We start from the raw sequence: 23,008 nt of genomic DNA, 5'->3' as shown, positions 1-23,008 counted from the left end.
TGAGTTAAAACTGAACATTCTAAAATCGACCCAAATGCCCCAAGCCCCGGCTCATCTGCTAAGCCCCAGCTCTGGCAGAACCGAAGCTGGGTTAAAACGGAGTGTTTTATAATCCGTCCAAGTTGCTAAGCACTATTCCCCGCCCAGCAGGTCGCGCTTGCGCACGCAGCGGGAGGAAGTTTGGCGCTGCCCGCCTGCCGTCTGCCGCGGGGGTCGGTGGGTAAGGCAAGATGGCGGCCGTGGCTCGCGGCTGCAGCGCCCGTCGCGGCCTCTTGTTGCCAAGGGCAGGTGAGTGTCACCGCCGACCAGGGGTTGGTGCCGGGTCTCCGCTTTTCCCTGCGGGGAGTCAGGCAGCCCTTGCGCTCCCTGCCCGCAGTGCGTAGGGTGTGGTGGCCGCCGCCCGCCCGCGGGCCTCCCTTCGCTCGCAGAGGTTCCCCCGGAGTAGAGCTTGGGGGAGGGAGCTCGCAGGCCAGCGTCTGAAAAGCAGCTGACTGAAATAACAGCTTGCGCCAGAAGTGATCTGCTTTCTGCCTTCCTTTTTATTTGCTTGGTCAGGCAGCTGCGGTTTGTAGCTCGGAGGGGGGCATGGGATTAGTTCAGGCTCCTGACGTAGCTGCACAGGATATTGTCTCTGGAACTGTCCGGATCTCGGCAGATAGATACTACCCTTTGACGCTTTCTTAGACGCTTTGTCCATGGTCTATAAGCGTGCTAAAGTACTGAAACTATCTTTAAAGCTTGGATTTGGGTCTTTGCTACCAAAATACAACCAATTTTTAGTTAAATTGTTCCAGCACATGCTCCTCTGTTGGGCAAAGTGGGAGATGGTAAAGAGGTTTGGTTAGCTGATAAGAAGAGTCAGGAATTTACCATTCTTTGTTAGTTGATAAGAAGAGTCAGGAATTCGTTGCATCAGTGTATAATTTCAATAAAAAGGTGGTTCTGGTTTACTGTGAATATTTGAGTTTTAATTCAAGCAGAAGCTTAAAACGTGGGTTGTAAAAGTTAACTTCCAAACAGAGCCTGGTTAGCGAAGAGGATTCGATTCTACTGTCTGGGGAAAGAATCCCCCCGTGCAAGTTTGTGTTACACAGGAGCACGGAGCTTTGAGCAGCGCTGCTTGGTCTGGAGGGGCTGGCAGGGGTTATGGCTCTGCTCAGTTACATTATCCTGAGTTGCTAAGCTGTATTGCTGACTTCCAGAGAAGCGCCACGAGGATGAGCAGGGGGCTGGAGCACCTTTCCTGTGAGGAGGAGCTAATTTCACAGTATCACAGTATCACTTAGGTTGGAAAGGACCTCGAGGATCATCGAGTCCAACCTATCAACACAGACCCCATGACTAGACCATGGCACCAAGTGCCACGTCCAATCTCCTCTTGAACATCTCCAGGGTCGATGACTCCACCACCTCCCTGGGCAGCACATTCCAATGCCGAATGACTCGCTCGGTGAAGAACTTTCTCCTCACCTCCAGCCTAAACCTCCCCTGGCACAGCTTGAGACTGTGTCCTCTTGTTCTGGTGCTGCTTGCCTGGGAGAAGAGACCAACCCCTACCTGGCTACAACCTCCCTTCAGGTAGTTGTAGAGGGCAGTGAGGTCACCCCTGAGCCTTCTCTTCTGCAGGCTAAGCAACCCCAGCTCCCTCAGCCTCTCCTCATAGGGCTGTGCTCAAGGCCTCTCCCCAGCCTTGTTGCCCTTCTCTAGACACCTTCAAGTGTCTCAATGTCCTTCTTAAACTGAGGGGCCCAGAACTGGACACAGGACTCAAGGTGTGGCCTAACCAATGCAGAGTACAGGGGCACAATGACCTCCCTGCTCCTGCTGGCCACACTATTCCTAATGCAGGCCAGGATGCCATTGGCCTGCCTGGCCACCTGGGCACACTGCTGGCTCATATTCAGGTGGCTGTCGATCAGCACCCCCAGGTCCCTCTCTGTTTGGGAGCTCTCCAGCCACTCTGACCCCAATCTATTACCCTTTGTCCTGTCACTAACAGGCCTCTCTGCAGCCCTCTTAGAAGCTCCCTTCAGGTACTGGAAGGCTGCTATTAAGTCTTCCTGGAGGCTTCTCTCCTCCAGGAGGAGCAACCCTAGCTCCCTCGGCCTGTCCTTGTAGCAGAGGAGTTCACAGAATCATAGCATAGGGTTGGAAGGGATCTCAAGGATCATCTAGTTCCAACCCCCCTGCCATGGGCAGGGACACCACAGTATGTTGATAAATTGCTGAGACTGGCAGAGGCTGTGGTGGTCTTTGTCCTGCAAAGCAAACTAAGCTTTGGAGCTGCTGCAGTCAAGGTGTTTATAAATTTTGTTGCTGATAAACACCATTAGAATTTGTTAGTTTTGTTCTTTTCCCTCTCCTGGGATTGTAGGGAATTTGGATTTGTGGTGCTCCTTTAAATGCTGAAAGGGAAGAACATGAATGAAAACCAGCAGCAAAGGGTTTTGATCAGCTGTGAGATTGCCTGTTGCCCTCTGCTTTCATGCATGCAGGAAAGCAGAGCAGCTGCTCTTGCCTAGCTCCTGCCATTAGTCAGAGCCTGGCCATAGGGATGAAACAGCATAGCTCAGTGTTTGGTCTGGTGGCTGAGCAGGGAGAGTCATGATGCAGGAAGCTGTCCTTCCATTTGTTTTATCAGAACCTGTCTTCCCCGCTGTTGTAAGGCAACATGGAAACAGCACACGTCTGTGGTATGCCACTGCTCAGAGCTCATACCGTCCTAGAAGGTGTTCCAGCCCCTGATCACCTTTGTGGCCCTCCTCTGGACCCACTCTATCGTGTCCATGATGAGCTGTCTCTTTCACCACCTCTGTGCATACTGTGTAGCTTCAGGCTTTGAGGAATGGGAGGGGGCTTTGATTGATTGTTGTTTGGGTTTGGGTTTGGTTTGTCTCAGTGTTACCCTTTACAAAACTAGGAGGGGTGGCTGACCCAACAGAAGACTGCACTGCCATCCAGAGTGACCTGGACAGGCTGGAGAGCTGGACAGAGGAGAAACCTTGTGAAATTCAACAAGGGCAAGTCTAGAGTACTGCACCTAGGGAGGAATAACCCCCTGTGTCTTTACAGGTTAGGGGCTGACCTGCTGGAAAGCAGCTCTGTGGAAAAAGACCTGAGAGTCCTGGTGGACAATAGGATGCCCATGAGCCAGTAGGTCTAGGGAGGTTCTGGGCTCCCCATTGTAAGACAGAGAGGGAATTGCCTGAGTGGGTACAGCAAAGGGCTGCAAAAATGATTAGGGGAGAAGAACATCTCTCTTGTGAAGAAAGACTGAGTGGCATGGGACTTCTTAGTGTGGAGAAGAGAAGACTGAGGAGGGATCTTATCAGTGCTTATCAGTACTTTGAGGGTGGGTGTCAGGAGGATGGGGCCAGTCTTTTTCAGTGGTGCCCAGTGACAGGACAGGAGGTAATGGGCACAATCTTGAGCGTCAGAAGCTCTAAGTAAACCTGAGCAGAAGCTTTTCTGCAGTGAGTATGGTAGAGCAGTGGAACAGGCTGCCCAGGGAGGTGTTGAAATCTCCATTTCTGGAGTCATTAGGAACCCTCCTGGATGCTGTCCTGTGCAGCCTGCTCTAGGTGAGCATGCTCTGCAAGGGGGTTGGACTAGATGATGTCCAGAGGTCCTTTCCAACCCCTATCATTCTGTGATCCAGGAAATGCTTACAGTTGTGAGCCTCAGGGGAGACCTTCTTGCTGTCTACAACTACCTGCAGGGAGGTTGTAGCCAGGTGGGGGTTGGTTTCATCTCCCAGGCAACCAGCACCAGAACAAGAGGACACAGTCTCAAGCTGCGCCAGGGGAGGTTTAGGCTGGAGGTGAGGAGAAAGCTCTTCACAGAGAGAGTTGTTAGCCACTGGAATGTGCTGCCCAGGGAGGTGGTGGAGTCCCCATCCCTGGAGGTGTTCAAGAAGGGATTGGATGTGGCACTTGGGGTTTAGTCCTGAGGTGTTGAGTGACAGCTTGGACTTGCTGATCTTTGAGGTCTCTTCCAACCTTGGTGATTCTGTAGTGAGAAGAATAATGTGAACTATGGCTTGATGCTGCCTTTAGCTGATTTCCCTCCCACTTTGTGTTGCAGGCCCTGGCACTTCTGTGTTGGCTGCAGCACCTTCTGTGCTACAGCAGCACCGTCAAGTTCACCACGCAGTGATCCCTCATGGGAGGAGCGGACGATCCTCGGTCAGCGGCATCGTGGCCACCGTCTTCGGCGCCACCGGCTTCCTGGGGCGCTACGTCGTCAACCGCTTAGGTAATGTTCCCTGCCAACACTGCCAGGACAAACCATCCAGTGTCTTCAACAAAACTGGCTTGAGAATCAGAGAAGTGATAGGGTTGGAGGGGACCTCAAGCATCATCCAGTTCCAACCCCCCTGCCATGGGCAGGGACACCTCACACTACAGCAGGTTGCTCAGAGCCACATCCAGCCTGGCCTTACAAACCTCCAGGGATGAGGCTTCCACCACCTCCCTGGGCAACCTGTGCCAGTCTCTCACCACCTTCATGGGGAAGAACTTCTTCCTAACATCCAGTCTGTATCTACCCATTTCTAGTTTGCTCCACTCCCCCGAGTCCTATCACCCCCTGACACCCTCAAAAGTCCCTCCCCAGCTTTCTTGTGACCCCCTTCAGACACTGAAAGGCCACATTTAGGTCTCCTTGGAGCCTTCTCTTCTCCAGACTGAGCAACCCCAGCCTTTTCAGCCTGTCCTCACAGGAGAGGAGCTCCAGCCCTCTGATCATCCTCATGGCCCTTGTCTGGACACATTCCAGCACCTCCAGATCCTGCCTGTACTAGGGGCTCCAGAACTGGACACAGTACTCCAGGTGGGGTCTCCCCAGAGCTGAGTAGAGGGGGAGAATCACCTCCCTTGACCTGCTGGCTCTGCTTCTCTTGATGCAGCCCAGGATGGGATTTGCTTTCTGACCTGCAAGGTCACACTGCTGGCTCATGTTGAGCTTCTCATCCACCAGCACCCCCAAGGCCTTTTCTTCAGGACTGCTCTCAAGCCAGTCCCTGCCCAGCCTATATCAGTGCTTGGGATTGCCCTGACCCAGATGCAGGACCTTGCACTTGGTCTTGTTGAACCTCATGAAGTTGTCATGGGCTCACCTCTCCAGCCTGTCCAGGTCCCTCTGGATGGATCCCTTCCCTCCAGATGTCTGCTGCACCACACAGCTTGGTGTCATCAGCAAACTTGCTGAGGATGCACTCAATGCCAGTGTCCATGGCACCCACAAAGATGTTGAACAGGACTGGTCCCAGGACTGATCCCTGAGGGATCCACTTGTCACTGGCCTCCATGTGGACATGGATCCATTGATTCATGTTGATTCAGGTTGCAGGATAACCTAGAAATCTCTGGCAGTTTGGGGCTTAAAAGGTGTGATGTTTTCATAGTGCTTGGTCTGCTAAAGATCCAAGATGTGGCCATGAGCAAAAAAATCTTAATCTTTGGAAACTGAAGGTTAAAGTCATTAAAATAAGTAATTCTCCTGCAAGTACTGTCTTTCAGTCTGGTAAATGCAGACCTGAGGTCCAAGCATATATTTAATTCTTCTTCTTCTGGGCTCACTGGGACATTTTCCTGAAATGTTTGCAGGGCTTTGATTGTGACTCCTCAGAATTGCCCTTTGGAATTGAAGTGTTTAGAAAATAGCTCTTCCCTTTTTCTGCCAACCCCCCCCCCCCCACCCCCTCCCTTCTTTCATGCAACTTAGAATAGGATCATAGAATGGTTTGGGTTGGTAGGGACCTCTGAAGGTCATCTTGTCCAACTCCTCAGCAGTGAGTAGGGACACCCTCCACTAGATCAGGTTGTTCAGAGACTTGTCAAGCCTGACCTTGAATATCTCCAGGGATGGGGCCTTGAATACCTCCTAATATAGAATAGCATAGAATAGCATAGAATAGAATAGCATAGAATAGAATAGCATAGAATAGAATAGCATAGAATAGAATAGCATAGAATAGAATAGCATAGAATAGAATAGCATAGAATAGAATAGCATAGAATAGAATAGCATAGAATAGAATAGCATAGAATAGAATAGCATAGAACAGAACAGAATAGAAGAGAATAGAATTAACCAGGTTGGAAGAGACCTTTGAGATCATTGTGTCCAACCTAGCACCCAACACCATCTAAGGAACTAAACCCTGGCACCAAGCACCCCATCAAATCTCTTCCTAAACACCTCCAGTGATGGTGACTCCACCACCTCCCTGGGCAGCACATTCCAATGGCCAATCTCTCTTTCTGGGAAGAACTTCTTCCTCACATCCAGCCTGAACCTCCCCTGGCACAGTTTGAGATTGTGTCCTCTTGTTCTGATTGCCTGGGAGAAGAGACCAACCCCCACCTGGCTACAACCTCCCTTCAGGTAGTTGTAGAGAGCAATGAGGTCTCCCCTGAGCCTTCTCTTCTCCAGGCTAAGCAACCCCAGCTCCCTCAGCCTCTCCTTATTTTCACCACCCAAAATATTTTAACACAGACATCCTTACACATGACACATTGGTAGTAAAAGTTCTAATAGCTAGGCTAATTCTTCAGAATAATAGTTTTGTTAGAATCAGGATGGGAGTGAAGAAAGGTATGAAAGGGTAATGCATGTAATGTGGAGAAAGGTGGAGAAACGACAAACTGAATATGAGCCAGCAGTGTGCCCAGGTGGCCAAGAAAGCCAAAGGCATCCTGGCTGGGATTAGAAATGCTGTGTCCAGCAGGAGCAGGGAGGGGATTGTCCTCTAGTCCTCGGCTCTAGGGAGGCCACACCTGGAGTATTGTGTCCAGTTTTGGGCACCTCAATACAAGAGAGATGTGGAGGTGCTGGAGCCAGGGCAGAGGAGGGCAAGGAAGCTGGGGAAGGGCCTGGAGATGAAGAGCAACTGAAGGAGCTGGGGATGGTTAGTCTGAAACAGAGGCTGAGGGGAAACCGTATTGCTCTCTACAGCTACCTGCAAGGACATTGTGGAGAGGCTGCTGCTGGTCTCTTCTCCCAGGTAGTTAGTGACAGAACAAGAGGGAATGGCCTCAAGCTGCCACTGGGGAGGTTTAGACTGGACATTAGGAAACCTTTTTGCAGGGCAAGAGTGGTCAGGCATTGGAATGTGCTGCCCAGGGAGGTGGTGGAGTCCCCAAGCCTGGCTGTTTCAAGGTGGTTTGGATGTGGTGCTTGGGGCCATGCTTTAGGGTTGACCCTTGTAGAGTAGGGTTCTGGGTTGGCCTTGGTGATCCTGAGGGTCTTTTCCAACCCAAATGTTTCTGTGATTCTGTGACTTCTGTAAATATCCTTAGCTGTGGCATATTGGTAGGGATTCTGTGATACCCACAGAGTACACTGGGCTTTTCTTCTGTTAACCTTTGTTAACAAGCTTCTATATTTTGTCTTCCAAGCCTAAGCCCTCAAGCATGTCCTCGTGTAACAATTCCAGTCATGGAGAGTCAAAAACTCAGTGGAATTCTACTTTTAGGTTTGCAGATAACCATTCAATATGTGTTTGTTGTCTATATGGTGTGCTTTAGTGCTGGGAGGGTGAGTAAGGTGGAGAAAGTTCTTCACTGAGAGAGTTGTTCACCATTGGAATGTGCTGCCCAGGGAGATGGTGGAGTCACCGTCCCTGGAGGTGTTTAAGAAGAGACTGGATGAGGCACTTGGTGCCATGGTTTAGTTGATTAGATGGTGTTGGGTGATAGGTTGGACATGATGATCTTAAAGGTCTTTTTCAACCTGGTTAATTCTCTTCCCATGCCCTATTCTCTTCACAGTATCACAGTATAACGTAGGTTGGAAAGGACCTCGAGGATCATCGAGTCCAACCTATCAACACAGACCCCATGACTAGACCATGGCACCAAGTGCCACGTCCAATCTCCTCTTGAACGCCTCCAGGGTCGATGACTCAACCACCTCCCTGGGCAACCCATTCCAATGATGAATGACTCGCTCGGTGAAGAACTTTCTCCTCACCTCGAGTCTAAACCTCCCCTGGCGCAGCTTGAGACTGTGTCCCCTTGTTCTGGTGCTGGTTGCCTGGGAGAAGAGACCAACCCCCTCCCAGCCACAACCACCCCTCTGGTAGTTGTAGAGGGCAATGAGGTCTCCCCTGAGCCTCCTCTTCTCCAGGCTAAACAACCCCAGCTCCCTCAGCCTCTCCTCACAGGGCTGTGCTCAAGGCCTCTCCCCAGCCTTGTTGCCCTTCTCTGGACACCTTCAAGTCTCTCAATGTCCTTCTTAAACTGAGGGGCCCAGAACTGGACACAGGACTCAAGGTGCGGCCTAACCAAATCAGAGTCCAGGGGCACAATGACTTCCCTGCTCCTGCTGGCCACACTATTCCTAATGCAGGCCAGGATGCCATTGGCCCTCCTGGCCACCTGGGCACACTGCTGGCTCATATTCAGGTGGCTGTCAATCAGCACCCCCAGGTCCCTCTCTGTTTGGCAGCTCTCAGCCACTCTGACCCCAGCCTGTAGCTCTGCATGGGATTGCCGTAGCCAAAGTGCAGCACTCGGCACTTGGACTTGTTGAATGCCATCCCATTGGACTCTGCCCATCTGTCCAGTCGGTCGAGGTCCCTCTGCCCTATTCTCTTCCCATGCCCTATTCTCTTCCCATGCCCTATTCTATTCTATTCTATATTGGGAGGTATTCAGGGCCCCACCCCTGGAGATATTCAAGGTCAGGCTTGGACGTGGCACTTGGTGCCATGGTCTAGTCATGAGGTCTGTGGTGCCAGGTTGGCCTTGATGATCTCTGAGGTCTCTTCCAACCTTGGTGATCCTGTGAGAAGAGCAGAGTGGTTAGTTCCACAGCTTTTAATCCACAGAGCTCACCTGCAAGATACGTTGTGATACTGTGGGGGAGGAAAAAAAGAGGATGTTTTGTGTCTTCAGAAGTTGATCTGCTTGATATTATGCAGTAGTTTGAACTAAGTGGAACTTTTCCTTCTGTTTTGCATGCCCAGGTCGCATTGGATCCCAAGTCATCATCCCCTATCGCTGTGATCAGTATGACCTCATGTATCTGCGGCCCATGGGTGACCTGGGGCAGCTTCTCTTCTTTGTAAGGCTTTGGCTTTGGCTTTAGATCAAATACAATACCATTGCTATACAAGGAAGTCTGTTAAATCATTCTCAAAGTCACAACTGCAGCTGTTGTTTAGCCTCTAAATGGCAATGGTGTGAAAGAGCTTGCTTTGGTTGTGCCTATTGACACATTATCTCTCCCTTCCCCCCCGCCCCTGTTTGATGCTCTGGTTGCAGGAGTGGGACTGTAAGGACAAAGACTCCATCCGAAGAGCCGTGGAGCACAGCAATGTGGTCATTAATCTGGTTGGAAAGGAATGGGAAACCAAGTAATTCTCTTCTCTTCTTTCTTTTTTCCCCCCCTCTCTGTGTAGTTAGACTGGGACCAGGCTTTGGATGTAGTTATGATCTGCTCTTGAGAAGTGCATTCCTTCAATAATTTCCTAGTGCACAGCTTTTGTTCTGTCAGGGTTCCACGTGCTGCTTTGCTGCAGCTTGCAGATCCTCCAGGGCTGCCTTCCTAGAGCTGGCAGAGGCTCACCAGGTTCTGTTTACATGAGTTCAGAAGTGGGCTTTTGCCCTGTGCCTTCAGGTCAGTGATGAATTGTAGCCTAATAGAATAAACTATGATCAAGCTTTTCCTGGTCTCTGGTAAATGTTAATAAACAGCAATAGCTGATGGAGAGTCCCTAAGGCTGTGATTAATAGCAGCATTCCCTGATAGAATTTTGGCACAGGCACTGTTAGCTACATATGCATTTTCTTCTCATCACTTTAAGAGAGAGTTCTCTTTTGAAATCTATTAACAATTCCCATATTGATTTTAGGTTAAAATACCTCTAATGCCTTTTCTTCCTCCTTCCCCCCTGCCTTTTCTTCCTCCTTCCCCCCTGCCTTTTCTTCCTCCTTCCCCCCTGCCTTTTCTTCCTCCTTCCCCCCTGCCTTTTCTTCCTCCTTCCCCCCTGCCTTTTCTTCCTCCTTCCCCCCTGCCTTTTCTTCCTCCTTCCCCCCTGCCTTTTCTTCCTCCTTCCCCCCTGCCTTTTCTTCCTCCTTCCCCCCTGCCTTTTCTTCCTCCTTCCCCCCTGCCTTTTCTTCCTCCTTCCCCCCTGCCTTTTCTTCCTCCTTCCCCCCTGCCTTTTCTTCCTCCTTCCCCCCTGCCTTTTCTTCCTCCTTCCCCCCTGCCTTTTCTTCCTCCTTCCCCCCTGCCTTTTCTTCCTCCTTCCCCCCTGCCTTTTCTTCCTCCTTCCCCCCTGCCTTTTCTTCCTCCTTCCCCCCTGCCTTTTCTTCCTCCTTCCCCCCTGCCTTTTCTTCCTCCTTCCCCCCTGCCTTTTCTTCCTCCTTCCCCCCTGCCTTTTCTTCCTCCTTCCCCCCTGCCTTTTCTTCCTCCTTCCCCCCTGCCTTTTCTTCCTCCTTCCCCCCTGCCTTTTCTTCCTCCTTCCCCCCTGCCTTTTCTTCCTCCTTCCCCCCTGCCTTTTCTTCCTTCCCCTTCCATTATGTCCACTTAATTTAAAGCCTTTGATGGTCATTCAGCTCCTTACTTCTCTGTTGGAGTCTATTTGTTTGGGGGAAAAGCCCACCAAACCTAAACTGATTTCTGTCTGGTGCCTCTGGTAAAGTTTTTTGGTTCTCATTTTTTAATCTTCTTCAGACTTCTCTCTCTATATGTAGGTAAAAATATACAAACCAAGCTGTCAGAATTGTTTTACACTGCTACTAAATTGAGTTAAATGCTTGTTGCTACCAAATGGAAGAAATGTCTTGGTAATGTGAGAGTGAGGGAAGACAAAAAAGGTTGTGCAGCTGGCCCAAGGGACGGTGTAAGCTCTCTTTATCATTCACAGACTTATTTCATGTGTACTTCCTCCACTGAAATTTCTGGACTCATGTGAAGAGTCTGATTTATAGAAGGGAGAGGGTTTTCTTTGGTGTTGAAAAGATGTGTGACAACAGCAACAAAACATCAGTTAAATCCCCCCAAAAACCTTCTGGCTCTGGGTAGTTTGACCAGATTCAAAAAGCAGAGTCTTAGCACATGTTAAAGGGTTTTGGACATTTCAAAACTTACCACTGCATTGCATGATGTGCTCATCATGTGGTTTATACTTGTGATGACAGAGGTGGGGTTGGAACCATAGGATAGGATAGGATAGGATAGGATAGGATAGGATAGGATAGGATAGGATAGGATAGGATAGGATCAACCAGGTTGGAAGAGACCTCCAAGATCATCCAATCAACTAAACCATGGCACTAAGTGCCTCATCCAGACTTATTCTGGACACCTCCAGGGACATTGACTCCACCACCTCCCTGGGCAGCACATTCCAATGGCCATTCTCTCTTCCTGGGAAGAATTTCTTCCTAACATCCAGCCTAAACCTCCCCTGGCACAGCTTGAGACTGTGTCCTCTTGTTCTGGGGCTGGTTGCCTGGGAGAAGAGACCAACCCCCACCTGGCTACAACCTCCCTTCAGGGAGCTGTAGAGAGCAAGAAGGTCTCCCCTGAGCCTCCTCTTCTCCAGGCTAAGCAACCCCAGCTCCCTCAGCCTCTCCTCCCAGGGCTGTGCTCCAGACCCCTCCCCAGCTTTGTTGCCCTTCTCTGGACACCTTCCAGCAACTCAACATCTTTCCTAAATTGAGGAGCTCAGAACTGGACACAGGACTCAAGGTGTGGCCTAAGCAGTGCTGCGTCCAGGGACACAATGACCTCCCTGCTCCTGCTGGCCACACTGTTCCTGATGCAGGCCAGGATGCCATTGGCCTTCTTGGCTGTCTGGGCACACTGCTGGCTCGTGTTCATCCTACTGTCAACCAGCACCCCCAGGTCCCTCTCTGCCTGGCTGCTCTCCAGCCACTCTGTCCCCAGCCTGTAGCTCTGCCTGGGGCTTGTTGTGGCCAAAATTCTGTGGTCTATTAAACACAAGGTCACCCTAACCATGGTGATCATCCCAAAGTCCCTGAAAAATTTAAGCAGGGAAGGGGGGGAGGGAAAAACCCAGAGATTAGGTCAGTCAAAAACAGGGAAGCCTGCCATTAAAACCTTTTCTTCCTTGCTGAGTAGTGGTGCACAGGCTCAACTGTGTGTACTATGTTGTTTGAGGACTCCATAGTTACAGGAGGGATGTTGTTCCTTCTTCTGTGTTTCCAGAATCTATTTTGGTGTGTAGAACAGGAGGGATGGTTCCCAGGATCAGATTAGTTACTGAGGGGTCAAAAATAACTTTTTTTTTTCTGTTGTTGTTATTATTATTTTTGAGGCTTTCTTTAGACTCCAGTGGGATCTGAAGAGCTGTGGGAGTAGATAAGAACAGCAAGAGAGGCATTTGAACAAGCTGTTTGTTACCCAAAGCAAGTGGAGAAGCTGGGGTGGGGGGCTTGCAAGGACAGCCTAAAGACAGGAGAAGCCAATTTACTTGTGGTGCAGTCTTGGGCTGCTTGGAAAGAATTTTGCAGTTGTTGCCAGCCTATAGTGTCAGTTCTGCTTGGAGGCAGAGCTTCTGTATTGTTCTTGATCAGCTGCCAAACTAGATTACAGTTAAAGCCCCTAATTTAGGCCCCTTGAATGCCATATGATTGGGCTTGTTCTTTCTGCCTGCTTCTCTTGAAGTCTCTTGCAGCTGCTGTGAGATGGTTCTAACTGTGCTGTCAGTGTGACATCCTCCATTTGCATGAGCAACTGTGTGTTCCTTGGGCTTTGTCCACTTCCCCCCCCCCCCCCCTATGCCTACATCTGCCCTAACTTAAGACTGCTCAGAATTTTGGGGCTTTGTGGGGTTTTTTGTTTTGCTTGGTTGTTTAATTGTGTGTAGTGCAGTAGAGCACATCAAAAGGAGTCAGGTTTTGAGCAGGTGGTGTGAGAAACAAAAAAAGCTCGCTGCGGATCTCAGGATGCAGCACTCCTCTTAAAAAACTTGTTCCCACTTGGGAAGAGTTGTGGATGACAAAAAGCTGGGGGCAGGAGTTGATCTGTTAGAGGGTAGGAGAGCTCTGCAGAGGGACCTTGACAGGCTGGGCAGAGTCCAAGGGCATGAGATTGAACACATCCAAGTGCCGGGTTCTGCACATTGGCCACAGCAACCCCATGCAGTGCTACAGGCTGGGGTCAGAGTGGCTGAGAGCAGCCAGGCAGAGAGGGATCTGGGGGTAGTGGTTGATAGTAGGCTGAACAAGAGCCTGCAGTGTGCCCAGGTGGCCAAGAAGGCCAATGGCATCCTGGCCTGCATCAGGAACAGTGTAGACAGCAGGAGCAGGGAGGTCATTCTCCCCCTGTTCTCAGCACTGGTTAGGCCACACCTTGAGTCCTGTGTCCAGTTCTGGGCCCCTCAGTTTAAGAAGGAGGTTGACTTGCTGGAAGGTGTCCAGAGAAGGGCAACAAAGCTGGGGAGGGGTCTGGAGCACAGCCCTGTGAGGAGAGGCTGAGGGAGCTGGGGTTGCTTAGCCTGGAGAAGAGGAGGCTCAGGGGAGACCTTCTTGCTCTCTACAACTCCCTGAAAGGAGGTTGTAGCCAGGTGGGGGTTGGTCTCTTCTCCCAGGCAACCAGCCCCAGAACAAGAAGACACAATCTCAAGCTGTGCCAGGGGAGGTTTAGGCTGGATGTTAGGAAGAAGTTCTTCATAGAAAGAGAGATTGGCCATTGGAATGTGCTGCCCAGGGAGGTGGTGGAGTCACCATCACTGGAAGTGTGTAAAAAGAGCCTGGCTGGGGTGCTTGGTGCCATGGTTTAGTTGATGAGATGGCGTTGGGTGGTAGGTTAGACTCTGTGGTCTCAAAGGTCTTTTCCAACCTGGTTAATTCTGTACCCTATCCTATCCTACCCTACCCTACCCTATAGCTGATACAGGTGACAAATAGCCAGTGTTAAAGCCTCCTGAAGCTTACTTCTGCAATTCACTTCCCTCTAGTTTTTATTATCTGAACAATCCCTCAAAAAGAAAATCTCATTTCCAACAGGGAGGATTAGGAGGAGTTTTTGAAAGACCTTCCAGTGATATGTAGTAGTTTGCTAAAGAGTTGGTAGGCAGGCCCTGTTAGTTTGCTCTGAAAGTAAAATTTGGGGTTTTTTTTGGCCCCTTTTTTTTTCTTTTCCAGAAACTTCAGCTTTGAAGATGAGTTTGTAACTATTCCTAAAAGCCTTGCACAGATCAGTAGAGAAGCTGGAGTGGAAACGTTCATCCATATCTCTCACTTGAATGCTAGCCTGAAGAGTCCTTCCAAATACCTCAGGAATAAAGTAAGTCTGGAGTCCTTTGGAATGTATTTCCTGAGAGCTTGCTTTATGAAAATTGGGGGGGTTGGGGTTTTTTTTTTGCCCTCCAGCTGAGTCTAATTGAAGCAAAGCAGTTCGTGGATTGACTGTGATGCTACGAAGCTATAGATTCAGATTGGATGTTAGAAAGAAGCTCTTCCCCATGAGGGTGGTGAGAGCCTGGCACAGGTTGTCCAAGGAGGTGGTGAAAGCCTCATCCCTGGAGGTTTGTAAGGCCAGGCTGGATATGGCTGTGAGCAACCTGCTGTAGTGTGAGGTGTCCCTGCCCATGGCAGGGGGCTTGGAACTGGCTGAGCCTTGAGGTCCCTTCCAGCCCTGACAATTCTATGGTTCTATCTCAAAGAGAAGAAATGATCTGCATTTTGTATGGGACTTTTGGGGTGTGCTGAGACCTTTACCTGAGCATAGCATCTCAAAGATTAAATGTCTCTGATACAAATAATCTTTGTGCTGCTGAGGCTGTCATTTCTTTCACTGCTGCAGTCAGGATGCCCTAAATTCTGGAAAGGCTGCTTCTGATCTCTTCAGGATGGATCTAACAAATGCATTCATTTTAATTGCATGTTAGGCTGTTGGAGAGAAAACAGTGAGGGAAGAATTTCCAGGTGCTATCATTTTGAAGCCCTCTGAGATGTTTGGGAGAGAGGATCGATTTCTCAATCATTATGCAAGTATGTATGCTCTTGAAATGACAGAGCCAGGTATGCTTTGTGTCCTTGTACAGAGGGAAAATGGGATTTGCTTCTGGAAAGCAGGGAGGTGTGTTTTCATCAGAAATCCATCATATTCAAGTCCTGTGAGGAGAGGCTGAGGGAGCTGGGGTTGCTTAGCCTGGAGAAGAGGAGGCTCAGGGGAGACCTTCTTGCTCTCTACAACTACCTGAAGGGAGGTTGCAGCCAGGTGGGGGTTGGTCTCTTCTCCCAGGCAACCAGCCCCAGAACAAGAGGACACAGTCTCAAGCTGTGCCAGGGGAGGTTTAGGCTGGAGGTTAGGAAGAAATTCTTCCCAGCAAGAGAGATTGGCCATTGGGATGTGCTGCCCAGGGAGGTGGTGGAGTCACCATCCCTGGAGGTGTTTAGGAAGAGACTGGATGGGGTGCTTGGTGCCATGGTTTAGTTGATTAGTTGGTGTTGGGCGATAGGTTGGACTTGATGATCTCAAAGGTCTTATCCAACCTGGTCTGTCCTATTCCTACTCTATTCCTACTCTGTTCCTACTCTATTCCTATCCTGTCCTATCATATCCTATCCTATATTTTGTGTAATTGAAGGTGTGTGATGGGACACATGCATTTTCATCTCATGACTTAATTCTTCCTGAATCTAGTTAGTCTTTGCTGATGACACCAAATTGGGAGGAGTGGCTGACACACCTGAAGGCTGTGCTGCCATTCAGCCAGACCTAGGCAGGCTGGAGAGCTGGGCAAAGAGAAGCAATGAAATCCAACAAGGAGAAGTGTAGAGTCTTGCATCTGGGAAAGAACAAACCCATGGATCAGTAGAGGCTGGGGACTGACCTGTGGGAGAACAGTGAAGGTGAAAGGGACCTGGAAATCCTGGTGGACAGAAGGATGACCATGAGCCAGCAATATGCTCATGGTCAATGGTGTCCTGAGATGTATTAGAAGGGCTGTGGTCAGTAGGTCAAGGGATGTTCTCCTTGCCCTCTACTCTGCCCTGGTGAGGCCACATCTGGAATATTGTGTCCATTTCTGGGCCCTCAGTTCAAGAAGGACCTCAGGGAACTGCTTGAAAGAGTCCAGCACAGAGCCACAAAGATACTGAAGGGATTGGAGCATCTCCTTGCTGAGGACAGGCTGGGGGAGCTGGGGCTCTTTAGCTTGGACCAGAGGAGCCTGAGGGGTGACCTCATTCATGTTGATAAAGATGTGCAGGGCAGTGTCAGGAGGCTGGAGCCAGGCTCTGCTCAGTGATGCCCAGTGACAGGACAAGGGGCAGTGGGTGCAAGCTGGAGCAGAGGAGGCTCCATGTGAACAGGAGGAAAAACATTTTTCACTGTGAGGGCACCAGAACCCTCCCACAAGCTGCCCAGGGGCAGTTGTGGAGTCTCTTTCTCTGGAGACATTCCAAACCCACCTGGTCCATGCCTGTGTTGACCTACTCTGGGTGACCCTGCTCTGGTGGGGGGGGTTGGACTGGCTGTTCTTTTGAGGTCCCTTCCAACCCCTACCACTCTGTGATGCTGCCTTTGTCTTTCTGGCAGACATGCGCTGGTTTGGTGGGGTGCCTCTCATTGCTCTGGGCAAGAAGACAGTGAAGCAACCAGTCTATGTGAGTGTTCAAGAAGACAATCCACACTCCTTTCTGTGTCTGTCTGTGGTATTTTTGGGGGGGGGGGGATTGTGTGTGTGGTTGTTTTTTGGGGTGTGTGGTGGGGGGGGAGGGGGTTGGTTGGTTGGATTGGGTTGAGTTTGTCTTCCTTTCCCCTCGCTTCTGAAAGAGGAAAGCTTGCATGCCTGCCTTATTATTGTGTGTGTGTGTGTTTTCTATGGGTAATTGCCTGCATTTGTGTCTCACAGGTGGTTGATGTAGCAAAGGCAATAATTAATGCAATTAAGGACCCTGATGCTAAAGGGAAAACATACGCCTTGGCTGGGTAGGTTACTTCTCTGATTCTAATTAACTTAAGCACTTCTTTTGAGTGTCATTTTTTGGCATGCTGCACAGGACATTTAATTTCTCCATCCATGCACACAGTTTGAGCTGCAATAAATTCCACCTCCTTTTTGGGAGGCAAAATGACTCAAGCTGTTATAGTGAGCACTCTGAAAATCCTAGTTTGGGCCCCACTGCATTTAGTTTGATGTGTGTGTGTGTGTGTGTGTGTGTGTGTGTGTGCACAAAGAAGTAGGCAGCCTTGGGGAGCATGCTAGGCAACATGGATGGGGAGAAGATTCTCCTGAAGCTGAGTGGAAATCACTTGGAAATAGAATGGATTGGAATGGATAAAAACATTGGAACTGATAAAGAAAGCAGAATCACAGAATTGTCAGGGCTGGAAGGGACCTCAAGGATCATCTAGTTCCAACCCCCTGCCACAGGCAGGGACACTTTCCACTAGATCAGGTTGCCCAGAGCCCCATCCAGCCTGGCCTAAAAAGCTTCCAGTCAAGATACAAATGATGCTGTACAGCTCTTGTGCATATCCCCTCTGAGACACCAAAAATGTGCATAGTAATCTGGATTTTCCAGAAGCCTTGTCTGAAATGACAGCATTTTTCCTATGTTCATTTTGTGATGCTGTTGCAGTCACAGGTCTTTATTAGAATAGAATAGAATAGAATAGAATAGAATAGAATAGACCAGGTTGGAAAAGACCTTTGAGATCATCGAGTCCAACCTATCACCCAACACCATCTCAGCAACTAAACCATGGCACCAAGCACCCCATCCAGTCTCTTCCTAAACACCTCCAGGGATGGTGACTCCACCACCTCCCTGGGCAGCACATTCCAATGGCCAATCTCTTTTTATGTGATGAATTTCTTTCAGCCTAAACCTCCCCTGGCACAGCCTGAGACTGTGTCCTCTTGTTCTGGTGCTGGTTGCCTGGGAGAAGAGACCAACCCCCACCTGGCTACAACCTCCCTTCAGGGAGTTGTAGAGAGCAAGAAGGTCTCCCCTGAGCCTCCTCTTCTCCAGGCTAAGCAACCCCAGCTCCCTCAGCCTCTCCTCCCAGGGCTGTGCTCCAGACCCCTCCCCAGCTTTGTTGCCCTTCTCTGGACACCTTCCAGCAACTCAACATCTTTCCTAAACTGAGGAGCCCAGAACTGGACACAGGACTCAAGGTGTGGCCTAACCAGTGCTGAGCACAGAGGCACAATAATTTCCCTGCTCCTGCTGGCCACACTGTTCCTGATGCAGGCCAGGATGCCATTGGCCTTCTGTGCCACCTGGGCACACTGCTGCACACCAGTGCAGTGCTGGTTCAACCTTTACTGATGTGATGCCACTTTCTTCAGTGCTGTGACTGAGCTATTGAGGATGATGTTATCCTGGCAGCTAGACTAGGTGTGCTGTTATAGGCAGGTTCTTCCAGCTGCTTGTGTTCAAAACCTAGCAAATGAAGAGGAAAAAGCTAATAATGATCTGAAAGGACTATGAATGGCAACAGAAAAAAATGAGTAATGTGAAGGTGCTTTCACATCACTGGGAGGATAGAATCACAGAATTGTTTTGGTTGGAAAAGACCCCTCCCCAGCTTTGTTGCACTTCTATGGCCATGTTCCAGCAACTCAACATCTTTCCTAAACTGAGGGGCCCAGAACTGGACACAGGACTCAAGGTGTGGCCTAACCAGTGCTGAGTAGAGGGCAGAATGACCTCCCTGCTCCTGCTCTGGCCACACTATTCCTGATGCAGGCCATTTAGACCTTATAATTATTTTCCCTTTAGATCCAATGGTAATTTATTTACATTCTACCCCTTTCCACTCAAGATCTGTGGAAAATGTCCCAGGCATCAGCCTAGGACTGCCAGAGGGAAGACAGCACCGAATCTGTAGAGCCAAGATCCGTTCCACTCTTGTAAGACAAACAACACAGCTGGCAAACTTAGATGCAAGGAAACAAGTCCTTGGTAGGCCTGGAGGTGGAGGGCTTTAAAATGTGTCTCTTGCTGCAATTATTGTAGGTAAATTAGGTGAACTTAGATGTTTGCTGCTTTCTGTTTCAGACCTAACCGGTACCTGCTGTACGACATGGTCGAATACATCTACGCCGTTTCCTTTCGAGCCTTTCTTCCCTACCCGCTTCCTCGGCCTCTCTACCAGTAAGTGGCACCCTTCCTGCACTAAGAAACCTGGGATCCACCAGCTGGCACAGAAGGATAACTAACTGTTGCACTGGTTACTTAATACTGCCTGTTGTTACTTGACATGGTAGGATTTGTAGCAACTGTTTTTCCCTAGGTACTCATGAGCTGGCTCTGAGGCTTCTGCTCAGGTGCAGGCACCTCCTCAGGCTTCCACCTATGAGGGAGGTGTAGTTGGAATTAACTCCATGTAGCTTTTTTTTTACCCCCAGAGTGACTGAATATATCAGAATTTACATAGCAGAATTAACCAGGTTGGAAAAGACCTCTGAGATCATCAAGTCCAACCTATCACCCAACACCATCTAATCAACTAAACCATGGCACCAAGCAACCCATCCAGTCTCTTCCTAAACACCTCCAGGGATGGTGACTCCACCACCTCCCTGGGCAGCACATCCCAATGGCCAATCTCTCTTTCTAGGAAGAATTTCTTCCTAACATCCAGTCTGAACCTCCCCTGGCACAGCTTGAGACTGTGTCCTCTTGTTCTGGTGCTTGGTTGCCTGGGAGAAGAGACCAACCCCCACTTGGCTACAACCCAGAACTGGACACAGGACTCAAGGTGTGGCCTAACCAGTGCAGTGTGTACAGGAACAGAATGACCTCTCTGCTCCTGCTGGCCACACTGCTCCTGATGCAGGCCAGGATGCCATTGGCCTTCTTGGCCACCTGGGCACACTGCAGGCTCATGTTCAGCCTACCATCGACCAAGCTTGGGCTTGATGATCTCTGAGGTGTTTTCCAACCTGGTTAATTCTGTATTCTGTAACTTTTTTTTCCCTTTTTTTCCTCTGTCAGACCTTCATTCTTGCAAGGGAAGCTTCATATCTGGAAACTGCCAATATGCTAATCCTCAGCCTTTTTATAGCTGCAGATTGCTCAGGATTCCATCAGCTTGTTTGTCTGGCTGTTAAGTCATTTAGTTGTCAGCAAGTATGTTTTTTTTCTCAGGGAGGCACTGAATCAAACTTGATGGCTGATTGGATTGCTGCCTACACTACTAGGGAACGGGGACTGGAGGAAAGGCAGGGGCAAGACTGAACTCTGGTGTGTGTGGGGAGCTGGATGTGGAGGTTGATTCTTCCTCCTCCACCAACACTCGTTCTTATTTCTAGCTCCCTGCTCCTCCACTAACACTCATTTTATTTCTAGAGCCCCTGCTCCTCCATCCCCTTCCAAAGTAAAAGAGCAGGAGATGAAATAACTCAGTAGCAAACAGTTAAAGTAACCAGAAACACAACTGAGCACTTGCTGGCTGGCACATTCCCTGCTTTAATGAATTCATAACCTGCAAGAACAGCTACACAACAAGCTCTTGCTCACTGCCTGTTAAAGTGTGAAATATTTTTGACCACTTCTCCTGTGCCTCTGGGTAATGACTGCACTTCTGCAATGCTCTTTCTGATTGCAGTTTAGTTGCAAGGTTCTTTGAGATGAATCCCTTTGAGCCGTGGTTAACACGAGACAAAGTGGACCGGGTAAGTGCAGCCCACAAACCCTTCTTGGGAGCTGCTTCATTGTGTTTGTCTAACTTGAACTTGAGGAGGACTGCAATGTGTGTGCATCATAGCATGGATTGGGTTGGAAGGGATCTCCAAAGGTCATCTGGTCTGACCCCTACTTCCCACCAAGGAGAAGAGGCTGCCCGCTCCTCACTCCAACCTCCCTTCAGGTACTTGTAGAGAGCTGAGGTTTACCCTCAGCCTCCTCTTCTTCAGCCTTCACAGTATCACCAAGGTTGGAAGAGACCTCAAAGATTAGCAAGTCCAACCTGTCACCCATGATTACTAAACCATGGCACCAAGTGCCACATCCAATCCCCTCTTGAACACCTCCAGGGATGGGGACTCCACCACCTCCCTGGGCAGTACATTCCAATGGCTAACTCTCTCAGTGAAGAACTTTCTCCTCACCTCCAGCCTAAACTTCCCCTGGCACAGCTTGAGACTCTGTCCTCTTGTTCTGGTGCTGGTTGCCTGGGAGAAGAGACCAACTCCCTCCTGGCTACAACCTCCCTTCAGGGAGTTGTAGACAGCAATGAGGTCTCCCCTGAGCCTCCTCTTCTCCAGGCTAAACAACCCCAGCTCCCCCAGCCTCTCCTCACAGCCCAGGTGCTCCAGGCCCTTCTCCAGCCTCAGTGCCTTTCTCTGGATATGCTGCACCACCTCAATGTCCTTCCCATAGTGAGGGGCCCAGAACTGAACACAACACTTGAGATGTGGCCTCACCAGTGCCAAGTACAGAGGGATGATCACCTCCCTGTCCCTGCTGGCCATAGTGTTTCTAATCCAAGCCAGGATGCCATTGGCTTTCTTGGCCGCCTGGGCACACTGCTGGCTCATACTCAGTCAACTACCAACCAATACCCCCAGATCCCTCTCCGAGTTGCAGCTTTGCAACCACACATCCCCAGGTCTGTAGCTTACCATGGGGTTGTTGTGATCCAGGTAAATAGTTCAGCATGCATTTTCTTGGCAAAGCAGAATGTGTACAGTTACAGTTCAGATGTGCCATTAGAAATTTGGCTGAGCTCTGTGGTTGCAGTGCAGTACTTTTACTGATGCTGTGTATGTGATGGAGACAAACTGAAGCCCCTTTCTGCATGTTTCTTTGCTATTCATTCCTGAAGGATTTTTTTGCCAGATGCAGAACCTCTGTATTTCTTGTCAAGGTCTGCAGTGCCATCATCCTTCTGTGTAGGGCCACACTGATTCTTCTCCTCCTCCCAAAGAAAAAAGACTGAATCAAAATCAGCAGAGGAGCTGGGACTGGTGCACAGTTGCCTGAGTCCACATTTGTATCTGGTCTTCAGATCTACAGGATCATAGAATCACAGAATGCTCTGGGTTGGAAGGGACCTCCAAAGGTCATCTGGTCCAACCCTCTCTGCAGTCAGCAGGGACATCCTCAACTCGATCAGGCTGCCCAGAGCCCTGTTGAGCCTCACCTTGGATATCTCCAGGGATGGAGCCCAAACCACCTCCCTGGGCAACCTGTTCCAGTGTTCCACTACCCTTACGGTGCAGAACTTGTTCCTCATATCCAATCTAAATCTGCTCTTCTCTAGTTTGAAGCCATTGCCCCTCATCCTGTCACTGCAGGCCTTTGTAAGCAGTCTCTCTCCATCCTTCTTGGCTCCTCCTTCAGCTACTGGCAGCCTGCTATTAGGTCTCCCCAGAGCCTCCTCTTCTCCAGGCTGAACAGCCCCAGCTCCCTCAGCCTATCTTTGTAGCAGAGGTGCTCCAACCCCCTGATCATTTTCGTGGCATGAGTGTATTTGATGGTGGGGCTCTTTCTCGGGGGGAGACAACCACCCTTGAGCAGAATGTCCCAGGAGAGTTGTTGTAGGGCATAGTGAAGTGTTTCTGGCGGTATGGATTTCTGCTGGTTTGTTTCTGTGAGGGAACACCTTGGGGTAAGGATCACTATTGATTTTTTTCCCCCCTCTCCTTTTGCTTTTTTCTTGTTTTGTTGTTTTTCTGTTACAAAGTTTCACACAACAGACATGACCCTTCCTGACCTTCCTGGTTTAGAAGACCTGGGTGTTCAGCCAACCCCCCTGGAACAAAAAGCCATCGAAGTCCTGCGCCGCCACCGCAGGTACCGCTGGCTGGAGGCTGAGCTGGAGGAAGCAAAACCAGCTAAGACCGTGTAACAGCTGATGAGCTGCTCAATTCCACTGCCTTTGGATGACTCAATTTGTTTGGAGAAGTCTGTACATACTGAGTAAAATACATTAAATCCCAGAAACTGTGTTTCACTGGCACTGTCTTTTTAACTGTGGAATTGTCAGGGTTGGAAGGGACCTCAAGGATCAGCTAGTTCCATAAACCCCTGCCATGGGCAGGGACACCTCACACTACAGCAGGTTGCTC

At 49.8% G+C, this 23,008-nt stretch overlaps 1 protein-coding gene across 1 annotated transcript; it reads left to right on the top strand.

Moving 5' to 3' along the window:
* Positions 1-205: 205 nt before the first annotated feature.
* Positions 206-22,888, top strand: NDUFA9 (NADH:ubiquinone oxidoreductase subunit A9). Its single transcript, XM_068160920.1, has 11 exons — positions 206-288; positions 4,084-4,254; positions 8,972-9,069; positions 9,270-9,361; positions 14,121-14,262; positions 14,867-14,969; positions 16,522-16,589; positions 16,838-16,914; positions 18,993-19,088; positions 20,545-20,611; positions 22,624-22,888. The coding sequence occupies exons 1-11, from the start codon at positions 231-233 to the stop codon at positions 22,786-22,788; spliced, it is 1,137 nt and encodes a 378-aa protein (XP_068017021.1). The 5' UTR covers positions 206-230; the 3' UTR covers positions 22,789-22,888.
* The last annotated feature ends 120 nt before the right edge of the window (positions 22,889-23,008 follow it).

Source organism: Melanerpes formicivorus, unplaced genomic scaffold (genome assembly GCF_026170545.1).
Source record: "Melanerpes formicivorus ecotype bairdi unplaced genomic scaffold, bMelFor1.0.p_v2 SCAF_54, whole genome shotgun sequence".
NCBI lineage: Eukaryota > Metazoa > Chordata > Aves > Piciformes > Picidae > Melanerpes > Melanerpes formicivorus.
This window is presented reverse-complemented; position numbering and strand designations above follow the sequence as displayed.

Coding starts and splice junctions, on each gene's coding strand:
- NDUFA9 (XM_068160920.1), top strand. CDS start 231: ATGGCGGCCGTGGCTCGCGGCTGCAGCGCCCGTCGCGGCCTCTTGTTG. Junction 9,362..14,120: donor GGAAAGGAATGGGAAACCAA/GTAATTCTCTTC, acceptor TTTCTTTTCCAG/AAACTTCAGCTTTGAAGATG. Junction 19,089..20,544: donor CTTCCTCGGCCTCTCTACCA/GTAAGTGGCACC, acceptor TTCTGATTGCAG/TTTAGTTGCAAGGTTCTTTG.